This window comes from Zonotrichia albicollis, chromosome 11 (assembly GCF_047830755.1).
Source record: "Zonotrichia albicollis isolate bZonAlb1 chromosome 11, bZonAlb1.hap1, whole genome shotgun sequence".
NCBI lineage: Eukaryota > Metazoa > Chordata > Aves > Passeriformes > Passerellidae > Zonotrichia > Zonotrichia albicollis.
In genome coordinates, this window is record NC_133829.1 from 8,297,410 (window position 1) to 8,324,536 (window position 27,127).

At 40.8% G+C, this 27,127-nt stretch overlaps 1 protein-coding gene and 1 long non-coding RNA gene across 4 annotated transcripts in view; both read left to right on the top strand.

Moving 5' to 3' along the window:
- Positions 1-12,817, top strand: part of LOC141730568 (uncharacterized) — a 49,498-nt gene extending 36,681 nt beyond the window's left edge. Inside the window, exons 3-5 of the long non-coding RNA XR_012582130.1 lie at positions 4,288-4,400; positions 6,112-6,154; positions 11,346-12,817. This is a non-coding gene — a long non-coding RNA (uncharacterized LOC141730568). The remainder of the gene's footprint in view (positions 1-4,287; positions 4,401-6,111; positions 6,155-11,345) is intronic.
- A 3,423-nt stretch (positions 12,818-16,240) lies between these two features.
- ARNT2 (aryl hydrocarbon receptor nuclear translocator 2) overlaps positions 16,241-27,127 on the top strand; it is a 93,904-nt gene continuing 83,017 nt past the window's right edge. Inside the window, exon 1 of one of the 3 annotated variants that reach the window (XM_074549253.1) lies at positions 16,241-16,494. In XM_074549253.1, the coding sequence (XP_074405354.1) occupies positions 16,464-16,494 (31 nt within the window). In that variant the 5' untranslated portion in view covers positions 16,241-16,463. The remainder of the gene's footprint in view (positions 16,495-27,127) is intronic. The other 2 variants (XM_074549252.1, XM_074549255.1) reach the window with 2 other exon arrangements.

The following is a 27,127-nucleotide window of genomic DNA, read 5'->3' on the forward strand; positions in this document are numbered from 1 at the left end:
GCTGAGAAAACCTACAAAGGAGAGCAAATTCAGCAGTCAGACACTGCAGCACAGAAATCTTTTCCACTGCTGACCTAACCTGGGAATTGTTAGTATAACATTCTAGATAGCTAATCCTAACTCCTGAGGTTTGGAGAACCAGGGGAATTAAGTGTACTGCTTTCATGAAGAGTTTATGTGCTTCAGCCTGTGCATGTGAAGATTATTTATGGAGTTAAGGCCAAGAAAGCTGTTTAGTCTGGGAGAAGATGGAAACCAATGGGCAGCAAAACAGAGATCGAGACATGATACCTGGGGTAAACAACTTCAAGGGAGTTAAAATAACAATAATCCAGCAATCAGTTGGGAAAATGCTGTTTTCCAGGCCCCAGGCAGTTACATAGCTGGCTTGCCAAGTCTGAGAGCCTGGAGATCAAAAAGAATATGAATCTCAAAAGGATTGTGTTGGAACAAGGAAGGGAGGAGTAAGCATCTGCCTGGGGATGAGAGGAAGAGTCTGGAAAAGGAAGGGAATGCAGCTGAACCCAAAGATGCAGATAACTGAACAGACAGGGAAAATGTGGGCTGAAACCTCACTCCTGCAGAGAATTTATCTCAGCAGCAGGGGGAAGTAAGCCCTAGCACACCTGGGCACACAGTGACCAGAAATACCTGATTACCATGGGGATTTGCACTGATAACCTGAGGTTTGGTGGAGTTTGATTTTCACTGGAAGTTTAGTCCAGACTAAAACTGGAACTGAAATTCCCTTGTATTTTTGTGCTAATATTTCACTGAGCAAGCAAGACTGCTCCTTCCACATGGTGGGGAGATTTCTTGTCTACTGAAAAGGATCTGTAGAGTCTCATATCTTTGTTCATCAAGGAATGTTCATCAACCACCACGTGTTGGCTGAGGTGCAGTAATAACTGGTGTTTCTATCCATTATTGGAAAAACAAATATCTTCAAGATACGCTTAAATTAACTAAGTAAAATAATACATTTCATTGAAACTGTCTAGGAAGTGAATGCCTTTGAGCTGAGCTTCTCTGGATAACACATTTTGTTTGAACATGATTGTGACACACATTGTTTTCTCCTCCCTTTTCCTCTTTTTCCTTCTTTCCTTCCTCTAACACTGCTCCTGTGCCATACAGGGCAAGACAGGGCACACTCAGCCCTTTGGTAAATTGTGATCATCCACGTGCTGCACTTCTCTGAAATCAGTGTCACATCTCCAAATTCATCTCCTGGCAATTATATTTAGAAACAATAAGGTTTTCTACTGAAAACAAAAGCTTGTTGAGACAACAGCATGTGACTACAAGCACTGTCTGTGTGGGATGAGAGTTTATGTTTGGAATGACTCTTTTATCTTTGAAGCCTTGAAAACCTTAATAAATATTTTGGAAGCTGTTTCCCTGACTGGGGTTTGTTTGGGATTTTTTTGAAATCCCATCGTGCCTGCCTCCCACCCCATCCCACAGATTTGTGTTGTCTATCTGCTCTGGCTTGTCAGCCAAGCTCCAGGCTCCATGGATTGTCATTATCTTCATGTTTCAATGAGTTACCCACCACATGCTACAAAAATATTTGCTATAAAACAATAATAACAGCTCATCCAAGTGGTATTCACTTAAGTATTGAGTTATTGCTTTTGAATTTGGAATTTCTCGTTCAGATCTTCAGGAATTTTCTGAGAGGAAATTCCTCTGCAGTAAACAGCCATAGCCCACAGCAGAATGGGGGCTACCAGATAGTGACTTCCATGTTATGCTGCTAAACTGTGTCAGATGAGCAGCATTTCCTATTGAATATTTGATGAATATTGGAAGAAAATTTGTATTTTCATGGGTGCTTCAAATTCTGCCAGTGGATTCAAATTCTTCACTGTGCCAGTGGCTATTCTTGCCAACAGCCCGGTTTGCTCTGCAGCTGCCCGCAGGCCCTTATGGTGCAGCTGAGTCAATTCCCCTCTCCTCCGTGGAATTCATGTTGTGTTAGAGCCAAACATCTGCCCCAGCTTGTGCCACTATGGGTTTATGGATTTATGTCAGCATGGAATACTGAGCAGGGCAGGAGCTTGGGTTTTCCCATCTCTGTAGTGAGCTAGCTTAGTTTTTCCACTGGAGGTAAAACGATGCAGTGGTGCAGCAGGGGATTAGGAAGTCTATCAGAAATCCTGTGCCACTGAGCTTTCAGAGCAATGCATTATCCTTGCTCATCAGCCTCCTCAGAATTAACATCCACCTGAGCAAGTCTCTGCACCCTGGCTAAAGGCCAAGCATGTTCTCAGCCCAAGGCAGGGAAAGGAAGGCTCAGAGGCTGCTCCCAAGAAACTGCCATCACTGCAGAGGCACTGACAGCCTCCTGAATCCCATGGGAAGGCCAGCCCTTAAATCATCACAGATTTACTGCTTTGACTCCTTACTCAACAGGATCCTGGCTGGAAGAAACGCAGGCTTGGAAAAAGTGAGCCTTGAAGCATGACTGAAAAAAGGAGATGGTGTTAATGGTTGTGGTTCTGCAAAGGACCCAGAGAGAGCCTTCTCTGGCAGAGCCCAGTGTGTGCAGGGAGTGGGCTGGGCTGTGAACTCACCTGTGGCTTTGGTACCTTAATTCTCAAATGCCCTGAAGCAGCCTTGAGGCTCAGGGACCTTTCCCCACGAGTTCAGACATTTGTGCAGGGAATGCAAACAGGGGAATGTCCTCTGCAGCACCTGTGGGTGCCAGCCCAAGGGTGTGGAACTGGGAGCAGCACATCTGGTTTCAGGGCAGCTCATTGGGTTCTATCCATAGTGATTTTCAGGATTTCTGCTGCAATTGCAATTGCAATTGCTGCTGAAATTTTGCTTTGGCTCCAGCTCTTGACTCTTTCCCATGAATCCTCTTGCTTTTTTCCTACTCTTATTCTGCATAACAGGACCAAGCATTGTGTTTCATTTTCACATGCAATGAATTGTTCAAACTGACCACCTTCTTCCTTCGAAAAAAAAGGAATTACAAATAAATAATGAAACATTCTTAATCATCAAAAAATGCTCAGCATCTCTGACTGATGTCATTAGGAATCTTTCCATTGACACTGGTATCATTTATAGCTGAATAAAGGACAGGAAATTATGCATTATGTTTAAATATATATTTTTTTTCATCTGTGCTTTGTTGAAAAGTGACATATTCTAGAATATGGGAGACGGAATTAAAGGTTAAATAATTATCTGAATAGATAAAATAATAGTAATATGCTTAAATAGGTAGGATGAGTTATCAGGAACTTCAAAACAGCTTGCTGAAGATATTTAAGACTCTCAATCCACTCAAAAAATTAATTTTAGACTTTGGCAAAAGGAACAATATTTTGTCCAGGAGACAGACAGGACAGTCCACCTTTATGTTTTTGTCCCTCACTAAACACAGTACCTTGATATGTATGAAATAAAAATTTCATTTTGATCTCTAATTTTACTGCGGGACAGAGGGAAGTCCGTCCTATGGAAGGATCTCCCATGAAATTCTGAAATATCTTTTCACACAGTTATCTAATAATACAGGCACTGAATATCAAGGTAAAACTCTATTTGCTCTGTCTCCTGACAATCATTCTCAAAGAAGGTACTCACAGAAAGCAATTGCTTTCATCCACTTACACTATTTTGACAATCTGGCTCCATGTTTTATCCCCAAATTGTTCTAACATGATCCACAGGAAACAGTGTCTCTGTATCTGTCCCTGCCTTTTCCTCTCCCAGCAAATATTTCAGTAATCTTGTGTGATAAGTAAATAAATCCAACAAAGTATATTATTAGTTCTTGCTGTTCTGTGTCCACTAGCCAACTTCATAACCCACTGAGTTTATTAGGGGATTTTTAGGAGGAATTTCTGGAAATGCTGGTCAGATGTAATTCCACTGGACTGAAAAAAAATATTTTTTGTCTTTTTGCAGTTGCGTGTCAAAGCCAAATTCACATCTGGGTAGACATTATTTCTTTCTTCTTCCAGATAAGACAGTGATAAAACAATACCACTGTCTGTGCCTTCCTCATATTTAGGGATCACTGGCTCAGCAAGCTCTTACTCACAGGCTGATATTTGTCTCCAAGAAGCATATGAGAGGTGACATAACCAATGCCAGAATTTACTTTAGTGGATCCAAAACTCTTTCATTGCAAATATGAATTAGTGATCAGTGACAAATCTTGGCACTGGGACTGTATTTACCTTTGCCTCTTAGTTCTTTTATTTGCCTTGTATCCATCCTTTGTACCAAGGGTACAAAAATTGATGTAATGTTATCTTTTCTCAGAACTCTTGGAGGTCCAAAGGAGCTGCTCCTGCCTCCTTGTTCACACCAGAGAGGGGCTTGGAGTCTGTCCAGTGCTTCCATGAACTCCAGTTCCATCCTGCTGCTGCCCACAGGTGAGTGTGAATTTTGGGAGAGCCACACCCCAGCATGGCATGGTCCAGTTTGGCATTTCATCCTTACACTTTATTTTAATGAAAGCATTTCATGGCATGGGATCCTGCAAGCACTTGTGCTAACCTGCTTTACAACTGGTCTATGAAGTCTTCTTAGTTAGCCCTTTAAAATGGCAAATTTATGCAATTTTCTGGTACCTGATTCTTTACTTAAGCATTTACACCTTGTGTTGAGAGTAACCCCCATTCAAGTGCTCATGCACTATCACACAGCCTAGCCTGCACAATGAAAGCAGTATCTGGCCATTCATTTACATCTGTATGGCACTTGTATAATGTAAATTACCTCCCATGACCCTTGTGGAAATGCTAGAGTTTATGTAATTACCAACAAAAATTATCTTGCCCATAAAGCGAGTGAACTGTGTATAAATCCTTGATGTCAGGGATAGCATTCTGAAATGTAAGTTATATATAGAAGGAATATAACATGCAGAAGAAATTACTCTTGCCAGAAATAAGATTGATTCACTGAGTTCTATTTAGCTTTTAATTTATAACAAACTAGCCTAATCTCAGTTTCTTTAGCTTCTGTTAAAATATTAAATAACATTATTATATCAAATACATCCCCTGTGACATTAAAGGAAATGGAAAGCTTAGGCACACATTAATTGCATTCCAAAATGTGGCATAAACCTTAATAAACCTAATTTAAAGAACCTGAGAACAATGACATTTATGCTTTAATTAGAGCAAAGGAAAGCTGTGCTGCACACTTTTACATAAACAATTTTCCTTGTGGGACTCGACCTTCCTGGCAAGGTGCACATATCCCTGCAGTGTGCCACGTGTCAGACTTCTTCCAGAGGCAAACCTTGCTTCCTGGAGATGGACACTGCCACAGCAAACACAGCAAGAACAAGCACTATGAGAGCCAAGCAGGCAGCATAGGCAACCTTGAAGCAAGGGTTTTTCAAAGCCAGACTGGATTATCCCAGGAAAATTAATTCATTTCTCTTTAAGGAGAACCCATTAAAATGGCTAGATATGCACCAAACCCAACAATAACAGTTTAAGATGATAAATGTTTTTTTAATGATCCCTATCACTCTGGTAATTCTTATCACAGCACATACGTTTAAAATGGAAAACATCCAAATCTGCAAAAAAACTCATTTGACATGAGATTTAAAACATATCCAAAATCAGATAGATCTAATTTACTTTAGAGGTATTCACAAACTGTTACAAAACCCAGATTGGTCATAGGACTCTAAGTTGTTACCATATGCATCTCACAGGCTCTGTGTTATGTTCCTTATGCTGGCAAACTGACTAATGAGTTCAAGGCTGTTCCCAGACAAGAACATGACAATTTGTGTGCTCTGCATTACAGCACTTTGTGCTCTGCAGCAGAATAAAACATAAATTTTGTGGAAGAATTTAGATGTTCTTTCACAATCTGCTCTGGTAAAGAGGAAATTGTGCAGTATCTTAATATATATTTAACACTGAGAATCTCACTGAATGCAGATGAATGATGTAATACATATACTGCACTTGTATTTACTTTCTTTTTACTTTTTTAATCTTTTACTGCCATTGCCACAATCTCAGCATCTCATTACTGTTCAAGTCTTTGTATTGTTAATTTCTGTAGATCCTTTATCTATTGTCTCAGGAATGTCTGTTGTTTCTCTGCAATTAGAGTTTGGAGGCACTTGGGACCATTGGACAAACAGAGCAGCCAGGTAAACCTGTTGAAAATAACAGCAATTTAATTGTTTACTCTGAAACCTAATGGCACTAATTAAAAATGTCAATACTGTCAACAATTCAATAATGCTATCAATTCCAAATACAGGCATTTGGAAAGATAGCCAAAGTATTACTTTCAAAAAGCTGATCATAAAATAAAATTGCAGTTCCTTAGGACTCCAGTTCCAGGACTTTCCTTGGTATCAGTTTAAAACCCCTAACTTTTAGGTGGATGGCTGCCGTGGCAATAATGCATTCAAGTCCAGAAAGCTTCATAGACTTCATTTAACAGGATGGATGCTGACTTTTGAAATTAATGATTTTGATAGGACTGAAGTAAAATTTGTGAGTCAAAAATGCTTCCACCTTTTTGCAAAAACCTTTTTTTTTGGGAGGAAAAAAGAAAAAAAAAAAGGCAGAATGTTCCAAAGGAATACTGTGATGAAACTGCAGATTCTGGAAAGAGCTGCTGCATTGAAGGAATGTCATCCACCTCTATCTTGGGGCTCATTCAGGTAATTTAATGAATACAAAAGCTAGCACTTGTAATCAAGAAGGACCAGTGATACATTTTTTAAAGGGAAATTAATTTTGGAAAACACTAGAACTCTATCACTGTAGGATGTCTGTGGCATCACGCCAAGTACTTGATATTAGCTGTTAATTGGCACTCAAATTCTCATTCTTTATGTGAGCATGCAAGCCTGAAAAGTGATGAACCCAGGGCAGCTCTTTGCAGGACTGGATGCTAAAGGAGTCTCTTAAATCCGTTCCTATAAATGGTCACACCTGGCTAGCAAGTGGCACATGTGTAACATCCAAATCCTGGTAGAACAGCAGCTCAGAGTTCATTAATCTTAGACTGTACCAGCCCCAAGCATTAGCAGAAAGCCCAGGTGGGTAGGGAACATGTTCCTGCGCTCCTGGGGATGAAAATGATGATGCTGATGAGCTTGGCAATGGATGTCAGGTGATTTGGGAGCAAAGCTCCAACCCCATGTGATCCCGTGGTGAGGGAAAGACAGGAATTTTCTGAGTATTATTGCTGCTGCCTGGCAGTGAAGACAGGAATAAATGAGCAGTTACTAATGAGTTCTCCTCTATTTAAATCCTGTGACATGACCCATAGCATCACACTTAATTTAAAAACACTGAATCATGCCTTTAAATTGTGGATACCTAGAATTTCATTTGACTGTGGCAGAGTTTTGTTTCTGAAGATACAATACAGAAAAACAGAACATTTAAAGTTAATCTGTAGATAAAAATGTGGGGTACATATAGTGTGAGTGCCAGAAAAATCATTGGTATTTAAAGAAATTCTTTTTCTTCTGTGTTACTCCATGGTGTTGTAGCACAACTCAGCAGAGTTGGCTTTGCATGTGCAACAAGTGATGTTTACATATTAGTAACACAACTTGACCTTGAATTCCATCACCCACAGACTGGAAATCACACAGCTTATTTCTATTTTGCTATTGCTTTGGGCAGGAGAAAATAGAAGGATTTGCCTTTGTGAATACCTTAACAGCAGGGCTAATCTGATTCCATATGGTAGTAATAGAAGTACATTTCTTTTTTTTTTTTTTTTAATATTTGAAAAATGTCTGAGAACAGCACTTGATATTAGTCATGGTAGTTTGAAAACATTGTGTCAATATTTTTTCCATGGGAAATACTGTATGAAAAGATGCACTTTGCAGATTCTGGTCTTCAGGACACATTCCTGCTATTCAGTCACTTCTGCTCAGGGGTAAGGCAATGAGAGGTACAAGAAATATCTCAAACACATACTGAAGAATGTGTTCATTGGGAATGAGACACAGAGTATTCAGTCCTATTTTTAATGGCTGTCTTTCATCTCAGGAGGAGATTCTCAAAGACCTGATTTGCTCAGGTCTTTTGAAGATCATAAATTCAGTAAGGTGTCTGAGGAACAATGGGGGGAAAGAATTTACCCAATCCACATTTTGGCCTTGGAAAATGCCTAAACCAACTTTCTCCTTCCCAGACCTTGACCATTCCAGAGGTGACTAGCCACGTGCCTCTATCCATTCAGCAGCTTTCAGGCAGTCAGATAACAACTGGGAAGTCTCACTGCTCTCTGTGGAAATAATCTGTTCCAGGCAACATGAGAAACAGAAGGAAATATTAGACTGATGCTGAGCATGATTAAAGGTGAATTTAGACCAGGACCAGCACCATTCCAGCTGGAAGCACTGGAGAATTATGTTGCTGTGATCCCATGTTATGGCTTATGCCCTGACTAACCACATTTCACAGCTCCCCCTGCACCTGCTCAGTGCTCTGCTCTGTCTCCATCGTGCACAGTCACTGCCATGGACTCTGCCCATGTAATTGGAACAAGGGGGGAAACCTGTGGCAGACAGACAGACAGACAACATCCTCCCTCCTGGGGGCTGGGAATTTGCATAATCTCTGCGCTCCTCTGCAGCTCCAATGCACCAAGGGCATTTCTGGAAAATCCTGTTCTCTGATTTTGCCTCCCGCCACCGTTCAATACTCTAATTGATAGATGGGAACTTTGAGATGAAGCACAACGTGCTTGGAATGGGAAATCCCTGACAAAACATGGAAACCTCACATTACAAAAGGGTAGCTCAGCCTCTGAGGAATCAGGCCCCAGCCCACCATTCTTCTGCTCTTTTTGGCTTTTGTCTTTCTGCCCCACACCAATGGGCAGAATAAAACACACCATGAAAGAGGCAGTGTGAAAAACCAGTGTCCTGCTTACCCCCTAAAAGCTATGTCCTTTCCAAGTTAGCTGTGAGCATGCAGCCCTGCAGTGAAATCCATGGGCACTCAGGGAAAAATGTTGCTCTAGAGTGGCAGTAAGTGGCTCTTCAGAAGTGTGAATTGTTCCATGAGCCAAACACGAGAAGCCCAACATAATATCCCAACCCTCATCACACTCCATTTTGAAATATGGAGACAATTGTGAAACAGCTTACTACTTTTTATTCTTGTTTTCTACTTTTTATTCTTGTTCTCTTAGACCAGGATAAGTAGGAAAAGAAGACGCTGATTTTCCAACTTCCAAACACGCAAAATTCATTTGCCTAATATTGTCTGGGAGCCTTATCCTCAAAACTCTGTGCCTGTGAACACTGACACTGTGAATTCAGATGAGACGAACACAGTAAAAATGCATTTCAACCTCTGGATACCCAGCATATTTAGTGACAAATTTTTTCACTCTTTTGTCCAATTCAAAGCATACACCTCAGGCATTGCTATTCCACAGTCTTTTCTTTATAAGCATTCATCTCAGCTGCCTTGCAGTGCTATTTGCACTGTACTATTACTTCCTACCCCAAAAGATGCAGCTACCAAACAGGAATCTGTGTGCCAACTCTATCACTCCACTGTTTAAAATCCTGACACTCAGCCTCCTCTTTGAGGGGAATCAATACATGATCTGGCCTGGATGGATAGAAATTAATCGATGTGGCATTTCACAATAAATTCAGAGCACTAAGCTAATGCTCAGAGTGCATTTATTTTGCAAATGAAACCCCCTACTGCATGAATTCTTGTAGTTGCAGTTTGCTGGAAGCTGCAAGAGTACAGCAGAGGGAAGTATAGCTCAGTATTTGCCTTGTCTCTGCCTTCTTTTTTCAATTGTTGCAGAGTTATTTTTGTCAGAAACAAAATGCTCAACCAGCTGTATCTTTGGTTTGATTAGTTTTTATATCTTGACAACTGTTTTTAATATAAGTATATACTGACACAATCTTATTTATATATGTTAGCAGATATGGTAGAAGAATTTTATTATATTCAAGGTGATCTGGAAGAATAGACAGGAAAGAAAAATTATCTATGGCTGTATATCCAGTTGTTCCTTCTTGTTAATGCAACTGCAAGAACCATAAAGCATATGGTAAGGGACGCTCCATCACTTTTAAAGAACCTTTCAGCTAATGCAGAAATTAATTATGCTGCATTCCATAATTCAGGGATTAGATTTTTGAACATAATTAAGTGTGTACTGCCTGGTCTTTGAGACACAGGTACATGTGCTCAGTTTTTCTGTTTCAGAAATAAAATCAAGTAGCAAGCTCTCAAAAATATTTTGTGCAAGCTCTTTAAATAAAAGGGTCTGCTGAAAATTTGCATAATATCTTACTTGTGAAATGTAAAAACCGTCATAAATCGTAATTCAATTTATAAGACAATAAAATGCATGTGTTTCTGTTCTCTTTTATGGTTCTTTAAAATCATTATCTTGTGTAGCTGGAGAAAAAGGGGCTAAAGAAAACAAAGAAGAATTAGAATAGCATTAGCATTAGGACGGGGGAAAATATCAGACAGTCACTTCCTTCACATATTTGTTTTCTCTAGCTGTCCTGAGCTCAACTGAAATAGCACAGCATGCTCCACATTCCTCAGAATTTCTTATTTTCCTTAGGACAGAGGTTGCTTTCTATGTCTCATGGGACTCAGATGGTTTTGCTGCAATTAGCTGTGAGAGATTTTCTGCCATTGTAGTCTCTTTGCAGCTTATGATACTCATTAGATCTCTCTGATGACAAAAAGAAAACCCTGTAAAGATGATAGAATGTTGTTTATAAAACTTACTGAAACACTCTTCATAAATTCTCATTTCAAACAAGGCACAGGTGTCCCATAAGTTAGCAGCAGTATTTTTCTAATGTACCATGTTCTTAAAGTATGTTTTTCAAACAGCTTTGCCATAAATGTAAATCTGTTATCCTACCAGTGGTTTTATTGTATGTCAGAACAGATCAATCTTTTGTTGGTTACAAATAGGTCAATAGTCTAGAAATATTAAAAAACTAGAAATCACAAACCAAGAGATGAAAAAATGAAAACTTTTTTCAAGATGTGTAGTGTGGATGTTGCATTACTTGCATCTTTAGACTTTACTACATTTGCAGACTTTGCAATAGAGCAGATAGGGCAGCAGGAATCTGGGAAAAAGGCAATTTGGTCCAACATTGAGTAGTGAGAGAAAAAGGCTCTTTTCCCTGCAAAAGCCCAGCTCTGGTTTTATTGCTTGCTTTTACTAAATTGACTGATCTTTTACTCCAGCTGGTATTATAACACTAGTGAGCAAGGTGATGTCACACAAAATTGTTGAAGAAAAAGCCTTCACCTTATTGGAGCTACTAGTGGTGTGCAATGTTTTTATTTCTGCAGAATACAGTTTCTTATTTCTGAAGATCAAAAGAGATAAAGATGTTCAAGACTCTCTACTGGAACTCCATTTCTGTGTCTCCAATCCAACAGGTCTCCATACTTTAAATCATTATATCCTGATTAAAGTATGCCAGCAACACACCCCTTCAAAAGAAAAAGCTTTTAGTTCAACGTGAGATATATGGCATTTGGGGAAAAAAGGCTTGACTTGCATAGTTCTGATCTCAGTTGCTGATTCAGTGCTGTTCCTGGGATATATCTTCTTGCTCGTGTCTTGGGCTTAGGTAAGTAGACCAGTACTCTCTATACCATTTTGGTTTTTTACCCATTTGCTTTACAGAATGGTTTCAGGGATATAATTAGGTAAGCAGTGTGAAAAGTGTATTCCCAGATGCTTTTTGGGCAGTTCTGCCTGAGGTAACCACCAACAGCCTCTCTCAGCTTAATGATGCCTACTGTTGGCAGTGCTGCTGCCAGCGAGTGAGGTTAATGTCAGGAAATAAAATAAAATCTGCTTAGTAAACACTGCAAAGAAAACAGGTTATGTGTTAATGTGCTTGCACCACCTTTTCCTCTCTGAGGCTTCATTTTCAAGTTTTGTTGTTTAAATTTTGATTGTTCATACATGGTTAAATTGATACAAGCTTTGAAGAAGCTCAAAATGATAGAGATGAAATTAAGAGCTAAAAGATGTCTGTCAGGTGTTTGGCTCCTAGTCCATACTTCCACTAGCATATGAACAATTGTCTGATCTAAGTTGAATTTCTTAGGTAAGAGACATCTGCCACACACATTTCACTTTTAGAAGGCTTTCTCTAATACTCAATGTCATTTTCCCTAAAGGAAAACCACTGCAGAATTTAACAGCAATAGCTGTAGAGAACATCATAGAAATTACATTTCTATACCTGCAGGACTGAATAGAGATTAATATAACTTACACATTCCTATTGAGGTATTTTATTGCATTTTATAGGAAGAATACAATTTTCTCTTAAATTATATGGGATAGTTTAAAGAACAAGGTTGTAATTTCCTTAACAAATGCTTTTAAGACCTTCCTATGATAGTTCGTGTTTTAAATTTCACCATTGTCTCTATAGCTTATTTAGGCAAGTGTGGCCACCCATACGTGACGAAACAAATTAAAAAGGGCACATAATGTTCCAGTTTCAAGTACTTGGGTGGATGGGGTTGCTTTAATATACATATATCATACTGTTCCAAGCTATCAAAGACCTTTGGATGAATTGGGTGCAATATATTAACTCAATTACAATGGAAACACAGATCAAAGAATGTAGCTGGGAGGTCTTATTAAAGTATGAGACTTCATTAAAATGTCACTGGTTTTGATTATGCTGGATTAAAGTGTCTGAAATTTCACTTAACTTCTTCATGTCCCCAGAAAAGAAAATTCTGCCAGGTAACTGTAAGTTCACAGTTTCAGAACCTGTTTGACAGTGTTGTTATTAAAGAAGACTTTTCATAAACTGATAAAAAACACAAAAGATCTTTTTTGTTCATTTCTGACACTGAATATATAATCTCATTTGCTTCAATTTATTTCCTTGTTCATCTGTGAATTTTGTTTCCGACTTTTACTCAATCACATCCATCTTGGAAAGATTTCAGTTTTTCAAAGGAAATAATAATAAAACCCCCTACTTTCCCTCTATTTAAAAGAAATAAGAACACATGAATGAGACGAACACATAGAAAGGTAAGAAGTCCAGTTTTTTCCAACTGGCAGAGCAGTGCTGAGCTTTCCAAGGAAAGCTGTTAATGGGGAGCAGTTTCTGTGTGCTGCAATGCTCAGCTGATCTATTTCTGCCTCTCCAGCCAAGAAACAGAATAGACATGAATGCTGAGCACTGCTATCAGTGGTAATAGCCCTTTAAATTGGAAACAATCACTGTAAAGACACCTAACAGACATTCTCTGGTACGTAATAACAAGATTGAGATAAAAATCACTTTTCTTAATTCGTTTATTTTCCTGTTGCTACACATGATGTCAACACTTGTTTGTAATTTTATTAAAATGGTGATGCACCCCCTGTTGCGATGCAGGAACAGTTAAAAGTTTGCATTTTGCTATCTTACACATCCATCGTATTTTGTGCTTGCTATTGATACAGCCCTGCTTAATCTCTCTGCAAGTGCCAGGGTAGAGTCCAGCTCTGTCTCTGCTTTTGTTAAGCCCCATTCCACAGGATTTAGGCTTTCAAGGTACATAGCTCAGCACGGACTTAACAAAACATGAATTCATTCTGTAACAAAATTGATTTCTTGCTTTGCTGTGTACATGTTCCTTAAATTACAGAGCAAGTAAAACACAGAGCATGCATACCACAAGCAGAACACAATTTTATGAGCAGCAGTTGCCAGTGTTACGGATCTCCCCACAGATCTGGAAAGGCTCAGGACGAGATAGCAAGGAAGGAATGTATTACAGATAAACAGAATAATTCCATTCATTTATGGATTGTTTCAGGGATTCTGAAAGACTCTGCTAATACTGGCTATTAAGATAGGGAAGATGGGGAGGAGAGAAAATCAATTCATTTCTCAATCTATTTAAGTGAACAAAGAATTGCGTGTGAAACTGAACAGAGCGTGTCAACAAAGCTCACACCAAACAAAAAAAGAAAAGCAGCTTTATTTTGCATAATTGTGTCTGAATCACTGAAGATTTGACAGAACCTGCTCCATTCTAAGCCCCAAGGTCTTATTTAGGCAGAGCACAATATCAAATACCCTGTAATGTGTTTTTTCTGGGCTAATCTAACATCTCACAGGATATCAGGCAAGGGGACAGCACAGGCAGTTGAGTGGTTTCCTTGGTTTATATTCAGTCTTTGTAGGATTTATTCCATCTGTCTGTTGAAAGCTGCGACAGTGCTCTGTCAGATCTCTCCAGTTTTTTAGGGTGGCTTCCTTATCTCTAAAATAGGAACGAAATAAGAAATATTAGTGAGTTTCTGGTAAGAGAGAGATAAGGTTTAACCTCTGAACACTTGTAAAGGTCTTCAGAGGACACTTCAAAAGTGCCTAATGCAATAAATTTCGGCTTTATAAGGTTTTTTACTATCATTAGACTATTAGGAACTTGACCTTTTAACCTTTATACACATATGTAACCTGACATAATGGAGGCTCATGGAAAAGCTTTCATGACCAGCACTACCTGTGCAATCTGAACACCAGACTTTGCAGAAACCTGAAGGAATCGAGTTATGACTCTGCAGCAGGGTAAGTCACTCCAAATTTTGCCTTCCTCATAAAAGGTAAGGGTCTAGAAAAACTGTGACCAAGACTACCTCAAATCACAATGTTTTATCTGAACAGAAATAAGTTGCATTATCAAAATTGCTGATATTAAGAGTCTAGTATTAGCAGGGTAAATGCCTTGAGATAAGAATGAAGATTGCCTGCTGAGCATCCAAAACCCTACAGCATCAGCAGGCATTAAAGCAGTAAGATGCTTGGGAAAACGGCTCCACATCTGATAGGGAAAAGCACAATAAATCAAAGATAGAGCAAACTTTCTAGATAACCAGAAGCATTTAGTGCCGTTCTGATTAAACTCCTCTACAGGAAATGAGTCAACACAGCCTCCATGCTTTCCCTGCCTTTCTGCCAATTTACATCTTAATGGATAAACTGGTTCAGGTCACTCATTTGGCAAAGCAAGGGATTGATTTGCAACTTTTCATCTTGGCTGCTCCCACCAACTTGTGCAGGGCTGTTCAGGGCAACTGAGCACAGCCATGGGCAGGCATTTAAAGATTAACAGGCTTTTGCAGCATTCCAGGGGGATGACAAAGCCATCAAAATTTATTATTTTTCCCCCAGTATTTCACACACATTACACGTGACTGCTGCAGTTATTACACCCAGTGGCTTTTCAGAAATCTTGCAGTTTAATTCTGTGATAGTGGGGGGTTTTCCCCTTGAAGACCTGACTTAGGAGATTATGAAAAGAATCTCCAATTTCATTGAAAGTGTATTTTTTGTCCTTGTGTTTGCAATGCAAAGCCAGGAAATGTGAGCTGAGTTACAAAGGATCTGTTCAGTTATCACTACTTAGCGTGAAAGCAAGTGCAGTGCGACCCAAAGCAAGGTTTTTAGAGGAATATGGTACCATTCATACACTCCACCTGGACGGGCATAGAATGCCTGAATTCCTGCCTACTTTTGTACACTTGATGAGTGTGAACTCATGGGGCTCTGTCGCCCATCTTCAAGAGGATCTTGCCACCTCAGGGGAAGAGGGATGTCATTATCTGGGGACAACATCAATGGCAGTAATGTCGTTCTACGGCATCCGCTCATGGGTGGTGGTGACCTGCACCTCGATCTTCCCCTTAAGTTTAGGAAGACATGGATGGCACCCCAACCTCCTCCTTCAATTTAAGATTGACACACAGCACCCCACACTCCTCCTTCAATTTAAGGGTGACACAGAGCACCCCAGCCCTCCTGCTCAGTGCCGGAGGTCATGGACAGACCCCAACCTCCTCCCTCCATTTAAGAGTGACACAGAGCACCCCAACCTTCCCACTCAGTGCTGGAAGTCAGCAACCCAAGCTCCTCCCTCAATTTAAGGGCGACACAGAGCACCCCAGCCTCCCCCTCAGAGCCGGAGGTCAGCGCCCACTCCCCGCTGGTTTTGGGGCCGTTGGGCCGCACCCTTGCCCGCGGATTGCGCTGGCTGCCCCCGGCTCAGGGAAGTTCGCGCCCTGGGGCCGCGGGTTCGAGCCCCGAGGGGGGCGGCCGTTCCGGGGCCGTGTCGGGGGCGGCTCCCGCCGGTTCTTGCGGGGGGTCCCGGCCGGGCAGCGGCGACCGCGGGCCCAGCGCACATGTGCGGCCGCCCGGCACATGCTCACTGAGCGCGGCGCATGAGCAGAGGCGGCGCGGGGCCATCGGACATCTTGGGCCGCCCCGCACGGAGCGGGCAGCGCCGCCGGTCCCGGGGCGGGAGCAGCCGCCGCCCCCGCGCCGCCCGGCCCGCCCGCCCTGGCGCCGGCTGCCTGCCCCTCCCGCGCTTCCCCCGGGCTGCTCTGAGCATCCCTCCGCCCCTCTTGCATTTGTCTTAATTCTTCTCAGAGACAAGATGGCAACGCCGGCGGCGGTAAACCCTCCCGGTGAGTAGCTGCCGTCTCGCCCCAAGTGGCCCCGCCGCACAACACGCCCCCGCCGCCGGCTCCCCCCGCCCGGCCCGGCGCGGTGCCCGCAGCCCCGGGGCGGTCCCGCCGCTCCTCCCGCGGGGCCCCGGGCCGGGCAGAGCCGGGCCAGCGGAGCCGGGAGCCCGTGGGGTTCCGCGGGACACGCCGCCCCTGTGGCCCCTGTGGCTGTCGGGCTCGGTGCAGCGCTGCAGACACGAACAGTGGTGCATAAGCATTCCGGGCATGGAGCAGCGGGGACGGGCAGTGCGGAGCCGTGCCTGCCCTGGGCACGAGTAGGAACATTGGCTTTCCCTGCCTCTGGTTTGGCAGCTTCATTGTCGGCTCGTGGAGCCGAAACGGTGCTGAAACTGACCAAGGGCACCTCGGCATGTGCCCTATGTTTGTTTCCTTTCGGAAGGATGCAGTAAATATTTGCTGTTAGTACTAGAGTTATTGACTAAAGAAACTTACAAGCATTTTCCCATTCAGTTTTTTCGTGAGAGAAGGCATTCCCCGACGTTTTGTTGTGTGTCTGTGAGATGTAACATCTGTTTTGTTCAATGGCCGATGGAATAAAGTGAATTTGGCTGAAAGGCCAGGGTAGTATTTTGGAGATGGACTTGGGTCAACTTGGTGTGGATCAACAAGTATCTGACACTGAAAATAATTGGGATGATGAATCTTGCACTGGGTTCAGTACTAAGGAAGAATATTGCTATTAAAGGTCAATTTCAGTATTACTTGTTTTAATTTGTGCTTGCATTATGTCATTTTTTGTAGAGTCAGATTGAGTTCTGACAATTAAAGGCTTGCTTGAGTAAATGCCAACTAATGTTTAAAACTTGTTCATTAGATTAAATCCTGCTGTAGTTGGTAGTGCGGTTGTCATGCTGAAAGTAAATATTATGATATAAACAATGAATTTGGTTCAATAAGTGCCAGTACAGTAAGCAGAAATTGATATTTGTCAGTCAGAGTAGGTTTTAGTATCAGAATTCTGCATATTAAATGAAAATTAATAATTAAGGGAAGGTTATGAAATTAATATCATTTCGCTTTCAGGGTACCATGTTGAGATCATAAAAGAGAGTTTCACTGAGTGCTCTCAGTGCAATCAGTTTTGCAGTCAGAAGGGGTTACAAACAGCATTTTTTGCCTTGGGTTTGGTTTGCCATCCTCCTGTCTGCTTTCCAAGCTACACACTGAAGGAACAGCCCTGTCCGCTTAGAGGCCAGTGCTGAAACTGCTGAGTTACAGCAGAGCCCCTTTGGCACCAGCCTTTCCCGCTCTCTGTACCCACCTGCCTGAGGCTGAACCCACAAAAAGATGTGGTTGCAGGAGGTACAGTCTACATGGACTGCTCCTAACTGAGTTGGGCTTCACCATTGTTCTCCTGTGACCGCTTGTTGAATTGAGGGATTGTAATGGGATTATTGAGGAAATGAAAAGAGGAAGGAAGGGCCAAGTGTATTGCCTGTGTGCATCTCTGTGTATGTGACACGGTGAAAGTTGATCTGCAGCGTGGTCCTCAAACCCTCGGAAGCACAGATTGCTGGTCCATGGGAAGGTTACGGAAAGGTGTTGGTTTCCTGAAGGGAACCAAGATCCCTTCTGCAAGGCTGAGGTTACAGAGCATCATTCTGCTCCTGTCTGGGCAGCTGGAGCAGGTCTGAGCTGAAAGACAAATTTATTAATGATCCTCCCACATTTTCTGAGCATGAGAAGTGTTGTTGTCAGACACTGAGGTGAAGTCAAAGTGGGGAGATGTAAGGAAAGGAGATCTTCAATCTGTAGCACAGTGCTGCCTTTGCTCTACCACGGACAGCAGAAGATAGAGCTGTGGGAAATACCTCCACTTGTAAAAAACTGTTTAAAATCATAATTTGTCACTGTTCTTTTTTTTTTTTTTTTTTTTTTTTTTTTTTTTTTTTTAATAACTGCAAAGCAATGCAGAGAAACAGCCAAAATCTGTAGCAGAATGATTTTAATCCTGTTGTTTTCCCTTGGGGACAGATCCTCAGCTGGAGTAAGATGAAAGTAGCCCTATTAGTATTGGTGGAGCTGTGCCACCTTGTGCCCGTTGACTTTCTGATCTGCAATGTTAGGGGAGCACAATAGAGGATTAACTTGTTAAGCATCTTTAATGATGATTAGAAATTACAATATGATTACATTTTTATTAAGCAATTGTCTGGGGCTCTAATAACAGTTGGTAATTTAGGCAGGACATTAACTTGCAGCTACCACAATACAAATACATGTGGTTTTAGTCATATTCTAGATAGTGGAATGGGGATTAGCAGAGAGAGAAGAGCTGGGTGTTCTCTAACTGTGTGAAAGTGTTTCAGTTTGGGATCTCCTGCTGCAGACCCATGTAGTGCTGTAGTAGCATCATCTCTGTTGTGTGAGGTGCAGATTTATCCTTTTTCCCCACAGATCTTTTTAATGGAGAGTTTCAGTTAGGGAAGTTCATAGAACTGGGAGCAGTTTGCATCCTTTCCCACCTGAGGCTCACGGGAACTGCAGTGTCAGGGACCAATTTGTGGTGGCTCAGATTTGGAAGCTCTGTGGGCTCCCTGGGCTGTGTGAGATGTTCACTGATGGCTCTTTTTGGTGAGGGTGCATATCTGCAGCTGAGCATCACCCTGGCACAGCTGAGGGGCTGTGTGGGAGAAGCTGCTTCCTCTTGCTCAGCCTTGGAACGGGTCTGGCTGGGAGTGCTGGGTTGGTTTCTCGTACTCTGGGTGACAAACTGAAGTGTGAAACAATACAGGTGTGTGGGAAGCTCATCTGCATTGGCACAAAGCATCACAGTTAATTTATTTCCTCCTGAAATAAGATTGGCATATTAAATGGGATTTAAGAACAAAAAAGCTGTGGAGGTGTTACAAGCATTTTGTATATTACTGCTTGCAGCACAGCAACTTAGTGCCATGTCTGTTTGAAATGTGTTATTTTTGGAATGCAAACTTTGTCAGTAACTGTTCTGCTTTGGGTCCAGATTTTACTTAAGTTGAAGTGGTGATTCTTGTATTATCCAGGGTGGGATGAAAACATAAAATTCTTCATGAGTGTAGGCACTTTTTTTCCTGAGACATCAGCTGGTTTTGGGGTGATGAGTTCCAGTCTTGCTCAGTCTGATGGGTGAGCAGCAAATTTCTGCTGTGGTCAGGTGATGAGAAATGAACTGAAAGGCATCCTCTCAGTTCTTCCCACTGAGGTACCCCTGAATGGAAGGTAGTACAGATGTATTGCCAAAATGCCACCAACTCAAAAGTCAAGTCAAGAGAAATCATGAGATTTTGCAGTTTATCTAGAGTTACTGTAGAATGAAGATCCCACAGGATGCATTTTTGGTGATGTTTTACAATTTTATAAATCCTTAGGGTTGTATTTTTATATTTAATTGAAAAAAAAGTAACTGAATTGTTCATGTAATCCTTAGAGCTCCTTTTAGTGATTTCTTTTTAAGCAGAGAGCCCCAAATACAAAGGTATGTCCTCCAAAAGGCATCTACTAGAAATGTGTAGAGAGAGATGTTGTGACAGGAGAGAAGGGAGCTGCTGGGGCTTAGGACATTACTGCAACCACAGCAGCTCATGAGGGGTCCTTTCAGCCCACGGCTAATCCAAAATATAAAAAAATGGCTTATAAGAAATACTATTAAAGAAGCTCTCTTTGCTTTCAGTTTGTAATGAGCTAACAGCAAATTTTCTGTCATATTCATGAAGACTTCTAAGCCCTGCATCTGGGCTCTTGGTTTAGGTCAGTGCATTGGGTTCTGGGAGGTGCTTTTGGGGTTTATGTGTTTGTTGACTTGAGAGTTAAGTGGACAGAAATCATTCTTCTATTTGAACTAGATATTCTGAGAACCAAATCATTTGTTACCCAGTCCTACATTTGAGCTGAAGTTACTAAGATATTAAGTACTGTGAAAGAATTTTTTTGATGGTGCCCAGCTCATATTCCCAAAAGGAACTGGCTTTCTGGCAATCTGGCCATTCTTTTCTTTAGATTTCAAACAGCTTTGAAATTGATGATTAAAAAAAAAGAATCTACATCAGTGTTTTAGATTTCAAAATCATTCAACTCCAAGCCCAAAAGTTGTGTTTTATTGCTGCTGCTCAGCCCTTCATTACAAGACTATCCAGCAAACTAAAAAATCAATTTAACAGCATCCTGGGGAGTAAATGGAGTGTTGTAGTGATGGAGGTTATAATGAACTCTGATGCTTCTGGTATGCAAAAAAGTAGTCATCATTCTAGGACAAAGTTTAAAAAAAGGGTTTCAAAATTAGAATACTCATTAGCTAATGGGAGGTTTACACTGCAGATCTTTTTCTTCTTGTGTTTTCATAGCTCTGGTACTGCAGAATTGGCCCTTAATTCAGTGAAACTGTGATATGAGATGCCAATGCCTCTTGAATTGTTCTGTGATAATGTTTTGTCCTTCAGGACTGTGTACTGAACAGTAACTGGCATTGAAGAAATGCCATTTTATTTTTATATTTCTGAGGTATAGGTATAGGTCATACAAAAGATTTAATCTCTTTTATCACAAAATAGTTATTTGAAATTTGCATATGTAGCTTGTGGTTAGTTCCAGATATGTTTTTCAATAAAATAATGTTTTCCCATTCCTCTAATAAAAATGCAAAACAAAAGAGATATTGCTGATTTCTGTAATACCATGTGGTGTTGCTGATATTTCTTGGCAGTAAGGAAAATTGCAATAGAGATTAGGTAGAAAAGAAAAAAAAAATAGCCTTTTCAAAATAGTCAAGGCAAAATAACCCTGTTGATGTAGTGATTATTGTTATTAAGAGGACAGAAATGGGGCTGTCATTATGAAGATGTATTCAGAGATTATGCTTAAATGGTTGTGAAGATCAGATATGTGTGTCGCTCAGAGTAATTTTGGGGGGCTTACTGCTTCAGAACTGACAAGCAGGAATGGAAAATGTGTTAATTCAGTGCTACCTGCAGAAATTACAATGTTATTAAAATTTGCAGTAGGAAAGAGAAAGAGGGGTCTGGAGTTTAAGAGATGGGGATTTAGATCGCAGCTCTTGGTGAAGATCTCTGGCAGATTTTCCAGTCTAGCAAAGTGTCTTTGGCTGGCCAGCAGTGTTTGGGGATGGATGAATCAGCTCAGGATGAGCTGTTGTGTCTGGCCAGCTCTGGGCAGAGCAGGGATGTGTGCAGATACCAACCCCAGCTGCCTCTGGCTGGAGGGCTGTGCTCAATAAAGGTGATGTGGGAAAGAAATCAGCAAAGTCAGAGCTGCTCTTTCACCATTCTGCAACTTATTTCATGCAAAACATTGCATTTGCTGGACAACACAGGCAAAAATGTGACATTCCAGACATTGTGGGTGGGTGCTTGCTCTAGAAACCATTGGTACAGTTTACTTCTTGCTAACAGTGTTTTCTTTGTTCAGCTCTAAAGCATTTCCTGTCACCCCATTTGTATCAATCATTCTGTCAAGGAGGAAGAGAAAAATTTTATGAGGCTGCATTTGTACATTTTATTTGCCTTCTGATTATAACTCAAGTAAGATAGATGCAAAGAAAGAACTTGAGAAAAATAATCCTTCAACATCTTCCATTGTTTCAAATAAAAATCCACATGAAAATGAATAGATGGAATAAACCCCCATGGACCGTGCACTTTCTGTCTGTTCTGAGAAGAACTACTTTGTCACAAAATGTTACAGGATTTTGGCAAGATCTGGCCTTTAATGTGCAGAAATTACGTGGTTTGAAAAAGCAGGATGAAACGGAGAATGACAGTTTTTTAGCAAGAGCTGATTCAGAGTTTATTTTGGATAGTCAAAATTTCAAATGGATCTCAGTTTTATTGTTGGCATGGATTAGTGGCCGTAGTCATGCGATGTGTGATGAATTAGAAGCTGTTTTCAAGATAGATGTAATTTCCTTTTTTTTGTACCCAAAGCACGCTGGTCTTCCTTGAGCAGAGCCATCTGCACAGGGAGAAAGAGAAATCCTTTCTTTTGGGTACTCTACATATTGATGAATGCTTCTAAACTTTCTGCTTCATTTTTCTTTCTTGTGAGCGTTTGTTTCCATTTTGCTTATCTTTGCTATTTCTGTCCCGTGGTTTCCATCCTGCTTTTCACACTTAGGTGTCTCTACCTTTCTCACAACTCCTGTAACTCCTGTATTTTCTCTGTGCTCAGCTTTGTATTGACTTCTCAGTGTTGTTGAAATGTAAATGAATCCTGGCATTGTGCTGGTGCTACTCCCAAGTCTTTCAACAGCTTATGAATTCAGATTTGTTCTGTGGGGAGCATCTCAAGTCCCCCTTAGAGAAAAGTGGTACTTTTTCTGTGCTGCCTCCCTGCAGCCCAGCAGGTACTGGGAGGTGTAATCAGCTGTGACAAATTAGGAGCCTCTATTAGCTTGCATCTGCCCTGGATGGGTGTTGTTGTTTTGTTCAAGGACAGCTCATAGTATTAATTTCAAATGCTTAGATCTGGGCTGCTGCAGGTTTTTCTCATCTAAATGTCAACTGCATGTGACAAGTAGAATAATATAAAATAATTGTAATTTTTTCTCTAATCAAGCAAAAGGGGTGTTGAATTGTTTAATTACTGGCTTTGCCAGCATGCAGATGGAAAGGCTTTTCAGGTAAGTTGCTCATACAAAATGCCTAAAATGGATAGTAATTAACAACTGGCTCTTCATTGGTATGTTAATTATGCTGCCATTTGTCCTGGTGCCTGTCGTTCTTTAAATGTTCAGTTACACTGAAGTGAAGCGTTCACTTCCTGGCAAACACAGAATGTATCAGAACAGTTTGACTCTCAGATATATGCAAATATTTTATGGGAAGAGGCATGCCAGTAAATCACTGAGCTGCAAAGAACAAAAACACTGCATATTTGTATTCCTCAGAGGTAAAAGCAAAGGAACCTGCAGGCCTGATTTTGAAAAATTATCCCTAATACTTTCCCAGTACTAACCCAGAGCACAATTCCATGCAAGTAGGTAGTTTTAGGAACTTGTTTACTGCTGGCTGTTTCTATTAGTGAAGCTAGGTGGACATCTGGGTGCTGTTAAATGCCCTTGAAATGCATATATTTTAAAACTGTATTGCTTGTAATATCTGGATGGAAAATTTGAACTGAACTGGAAGTGCTTTTAGAACTTGGGATATAACTAATTATTTTGAATGCAAGAAGAGTTAAAATAGCTTGTGCAGTAGTCTCAGATTTTTTTTTCAATTTAGTGGTAAATTCTTTTGAGAACAGAGATTGTTTCCTCCTTTCTGGACTGTGCTTTGCAGAGTGCATCCCCAACCTCCACATCCTATTGCAATAAGTAAAACCAGGCTGTGTCTGGAATGTCTGCAGCTCATCCAGTAGTGTCCTGAGGAGGGCCAGGCTGCTGAAGTTAATGGCAAGTTTGCTGTGCCCAGCCTGTGAGTATGGGGCTGGTATTTTAATTTGCTGAGCTTCTGCCACATGGGAAGTGGTGAATCAGCCCAGCACACGGTGACCCTCACATGTGGCAGAAGTCAGCCCCTGAAATGAGGTGCTGATTGTAACAGTAGCTGTGGGAAGTGGATTATAGCCATAAAATTAGCTACAAAAAGGCACTAGCTACTGTGTGTCACTGCCCTCTGCATCATATTCCATCCCTTCATGGACAAAAAGTTGTGTTGCTGTTAGTACTGCCAGGCCATGGCTGAGCTGGATTTCCATTGTGTTGTGTCCAGTGAAGTTGCTAGCAAATTTCCTAGCTCAGTTTTGAGCCCAGCTTTAAACACTTCAAGTAGTGATAGCTAGAAAATCATGGTTTGCAATGATAAATTCTTGTGTTCCCAGTCACTGAGAGGTGGCTCATTTGGCATCAGTCCATGGAGGTTGATCTCTGGTCAGTCTGTTGGCTACTCCTGTGAGTCATATTTCTATCACAGTATATGGCACATCAGTGTCTTCCTTGGATTTAATTTATTTTAAAGCATCTTTAAGAGATACCCTGGCCCCCCACATCTAGATGTCTCACCCTGAAAATGTTTTGCACTTTCTGTAAATAAGTAGTGGTTTGACCAATAGAAAAAAGGCTGTATAATTAAATCTTCCTTTTGTTGTAATGAGATTTTCAGTGTAGGAATATAATGACAAATTATTGGTACTATGTTCAGTGTTTCAGAGATAAAGGTTCCTCTGCTATGTTTTTTATGTTTTCATCTAAAATATTTCTGGTTTAAGGGAAAGAAAGAAAAAGTAAGTTTATATGGTGTGCAATAAGGTTTGTGGGAACAGCAGTTGTGGGGTTTTTTTTGCTTACTCTAGTGAAGGTTTGAAATATGCATTTTCATTGTTGAAACTGAAATAAATGAGTGATCACTATGAAAAACATAGGAGCCTTCTCAAACACTCTTATGAGGACTGGAAAATTGCCTTCATTTTCTAGCTGCATCTCCAGCAAAGGGACAGTGGACTGCTGAAATTAAGAATATCTTAAGTGAACATAGCAATCTTCCCCAAATGCCAAGTGTTGAGGCCTACAGGATCCAAATTTCCCAGTTTTCTGAAACAAGTTCTTAAAAATGTGTAATGTCTCTGTGAATTCTCTGCCATCTGTGAGTTAGGGTTGGTCCAAGTGAAACTATTTATCTGGAACTGGATTCTTACTAACAGCAAAGTGTTCTAGATCAGACTACATGGAAACTCTACCAAAAATAGCTGATTACAGACACAATAAAATTAAGTATAAAATTTCCATTATGGATACTTACAGAATGAGACTGCAATAGGGAATTTTCTTCCTTCTTTGTTGTTGCTGATCTCTGTGAAGTGCTTGGGTGTATACGAGTCTTTGGGCTCCTTGTGTTTTATTCATACTTGAGACTTGGTTCTTGAATGATCACAGATGTTGGGTTGTTTTTCTTCTAAGTAAAACCCGAGTGTTCCTGGACTTTCTGTACTCTCTGAGCTGTTTCTGATACACTCAATGAACATGTGCCTTGCTGAGATGTATTAGTCTTTTGCTTAAATATATCTTGGTACTCTTTCACTTTTCAGACAAGCTAACATATACATTTCCTAAGTGTTTCCTGACTCAAGACTTAATCATATTTTGTTTTAGTGGTGTTCTCCTTCTGCTTCAGAGCTCTTTGGTTCTGAACTGTAAATGGGACTGAGGTGAGGATTATAATGGTCTTTAATGTTTTAGGGGAAGCTGCCAGTCTCAATATCTTTGCTCTCCAAAGTGTTCCTTTTTGTCACCTGTATTTCTCTCTCCAGGTTCCATACATATTTTAAAAAAAGGAGGCACATAAATATGTAAATAATGTTTGAGGTTAGGCAGCTCTAGGATGGAATGAAATTTTAGTGCTGGTGTTCAGTAGCTGAATTAAAAGGTGTGTGGTTTTACTTGTTGGCATTTTGGTTGAGTACTATCAGCTGGAGATGTGTGAGTGGGTGGGAAGAACAGTAACGTGGAGTTCATGCTGAATTATGTTTTGCTGGAGGAAAGGCATTCATTAGTCTCATAGCTGGCACATGCCTCTTTATTCCTCCTCTAAAGTAGTATCTGACGACTTTGATGAAAAGGTTGATATGACATTAAGGAATTGGTTCTGCCTCATCTACTGATGTGCAAAAGCCTTTCTGCCCTTGGCAGAGCTGAGTGAGACACGGGCAGCATGCCAATCCTCACTTTGCTCTAGGAAGGGCACGCATGTGGTACATGGTGCAGGGTTTGAGGAGCCTTGGCTCCATCTCTGAGTGTTTCAGTGGAGTTAATGATGGTTAATCCAAGCTCAGCTCTGAGTTCATGGTGTCTCCACCCACGCCCCTCCCTGGATTTTTCAGGATGGTCCTAAGGACAAAATACTCTTTCATCTTTGCTAAATTTAAAATGAATATGGTAATTAGGAATAAGAATTTCAGAGACCAGTAGATTGTCACTGTGCAGGAAGATTCCTGGCTGCTTCACCTTGGCTGCACATTTCTCATGTATCACTGGCTGCCCCATGTCAGAGAATTGACCAGGGCAAAAAGGCAGGCTCGTGGTACAGCCCTGGACAGGGTTCAAGTTCGCTACAGGCTTTCTACTGAATCACTGACAAATAACATTCACATGCCACAATTAAGTCATCTGACTTTTGTTTTCATTTATCTTACCACCGGTTTGCAAGTCCTGTTTGTAAGACTGCATAATTTGAGATGCTTTTTTCATATATATCAGTTGTAAAAATGACATATTTGTAAGATGCCTATGCGTGGACAAGCAGAGAATGTGTTTCATTTTGATGTACTAATTGATAATGTTTTATTAATAGATTTTTATTTCAACCACTTTTATGTTGGATTAGCGAAAAATTTTCCTCCCTTTGGGAAGAAACAGAGAGAGAAAGAGGAAAATATACAACTTCTTTTCTCTCTGGAAATGGCAGTTATTATTTATGCCAGGCACATGAATAACCATTAATTTGTATTTTCTTTACAAAGTAGGTAGGATATTTGGATAATGTGCTTTTTAAGTGTATTGGCAGAATATACACATGATAGATTGTTATTTCAGTGCTGAACTAGCAACAATCCACTGGCTTTAAAGTATTAATATAGGTTTTACAGCTTG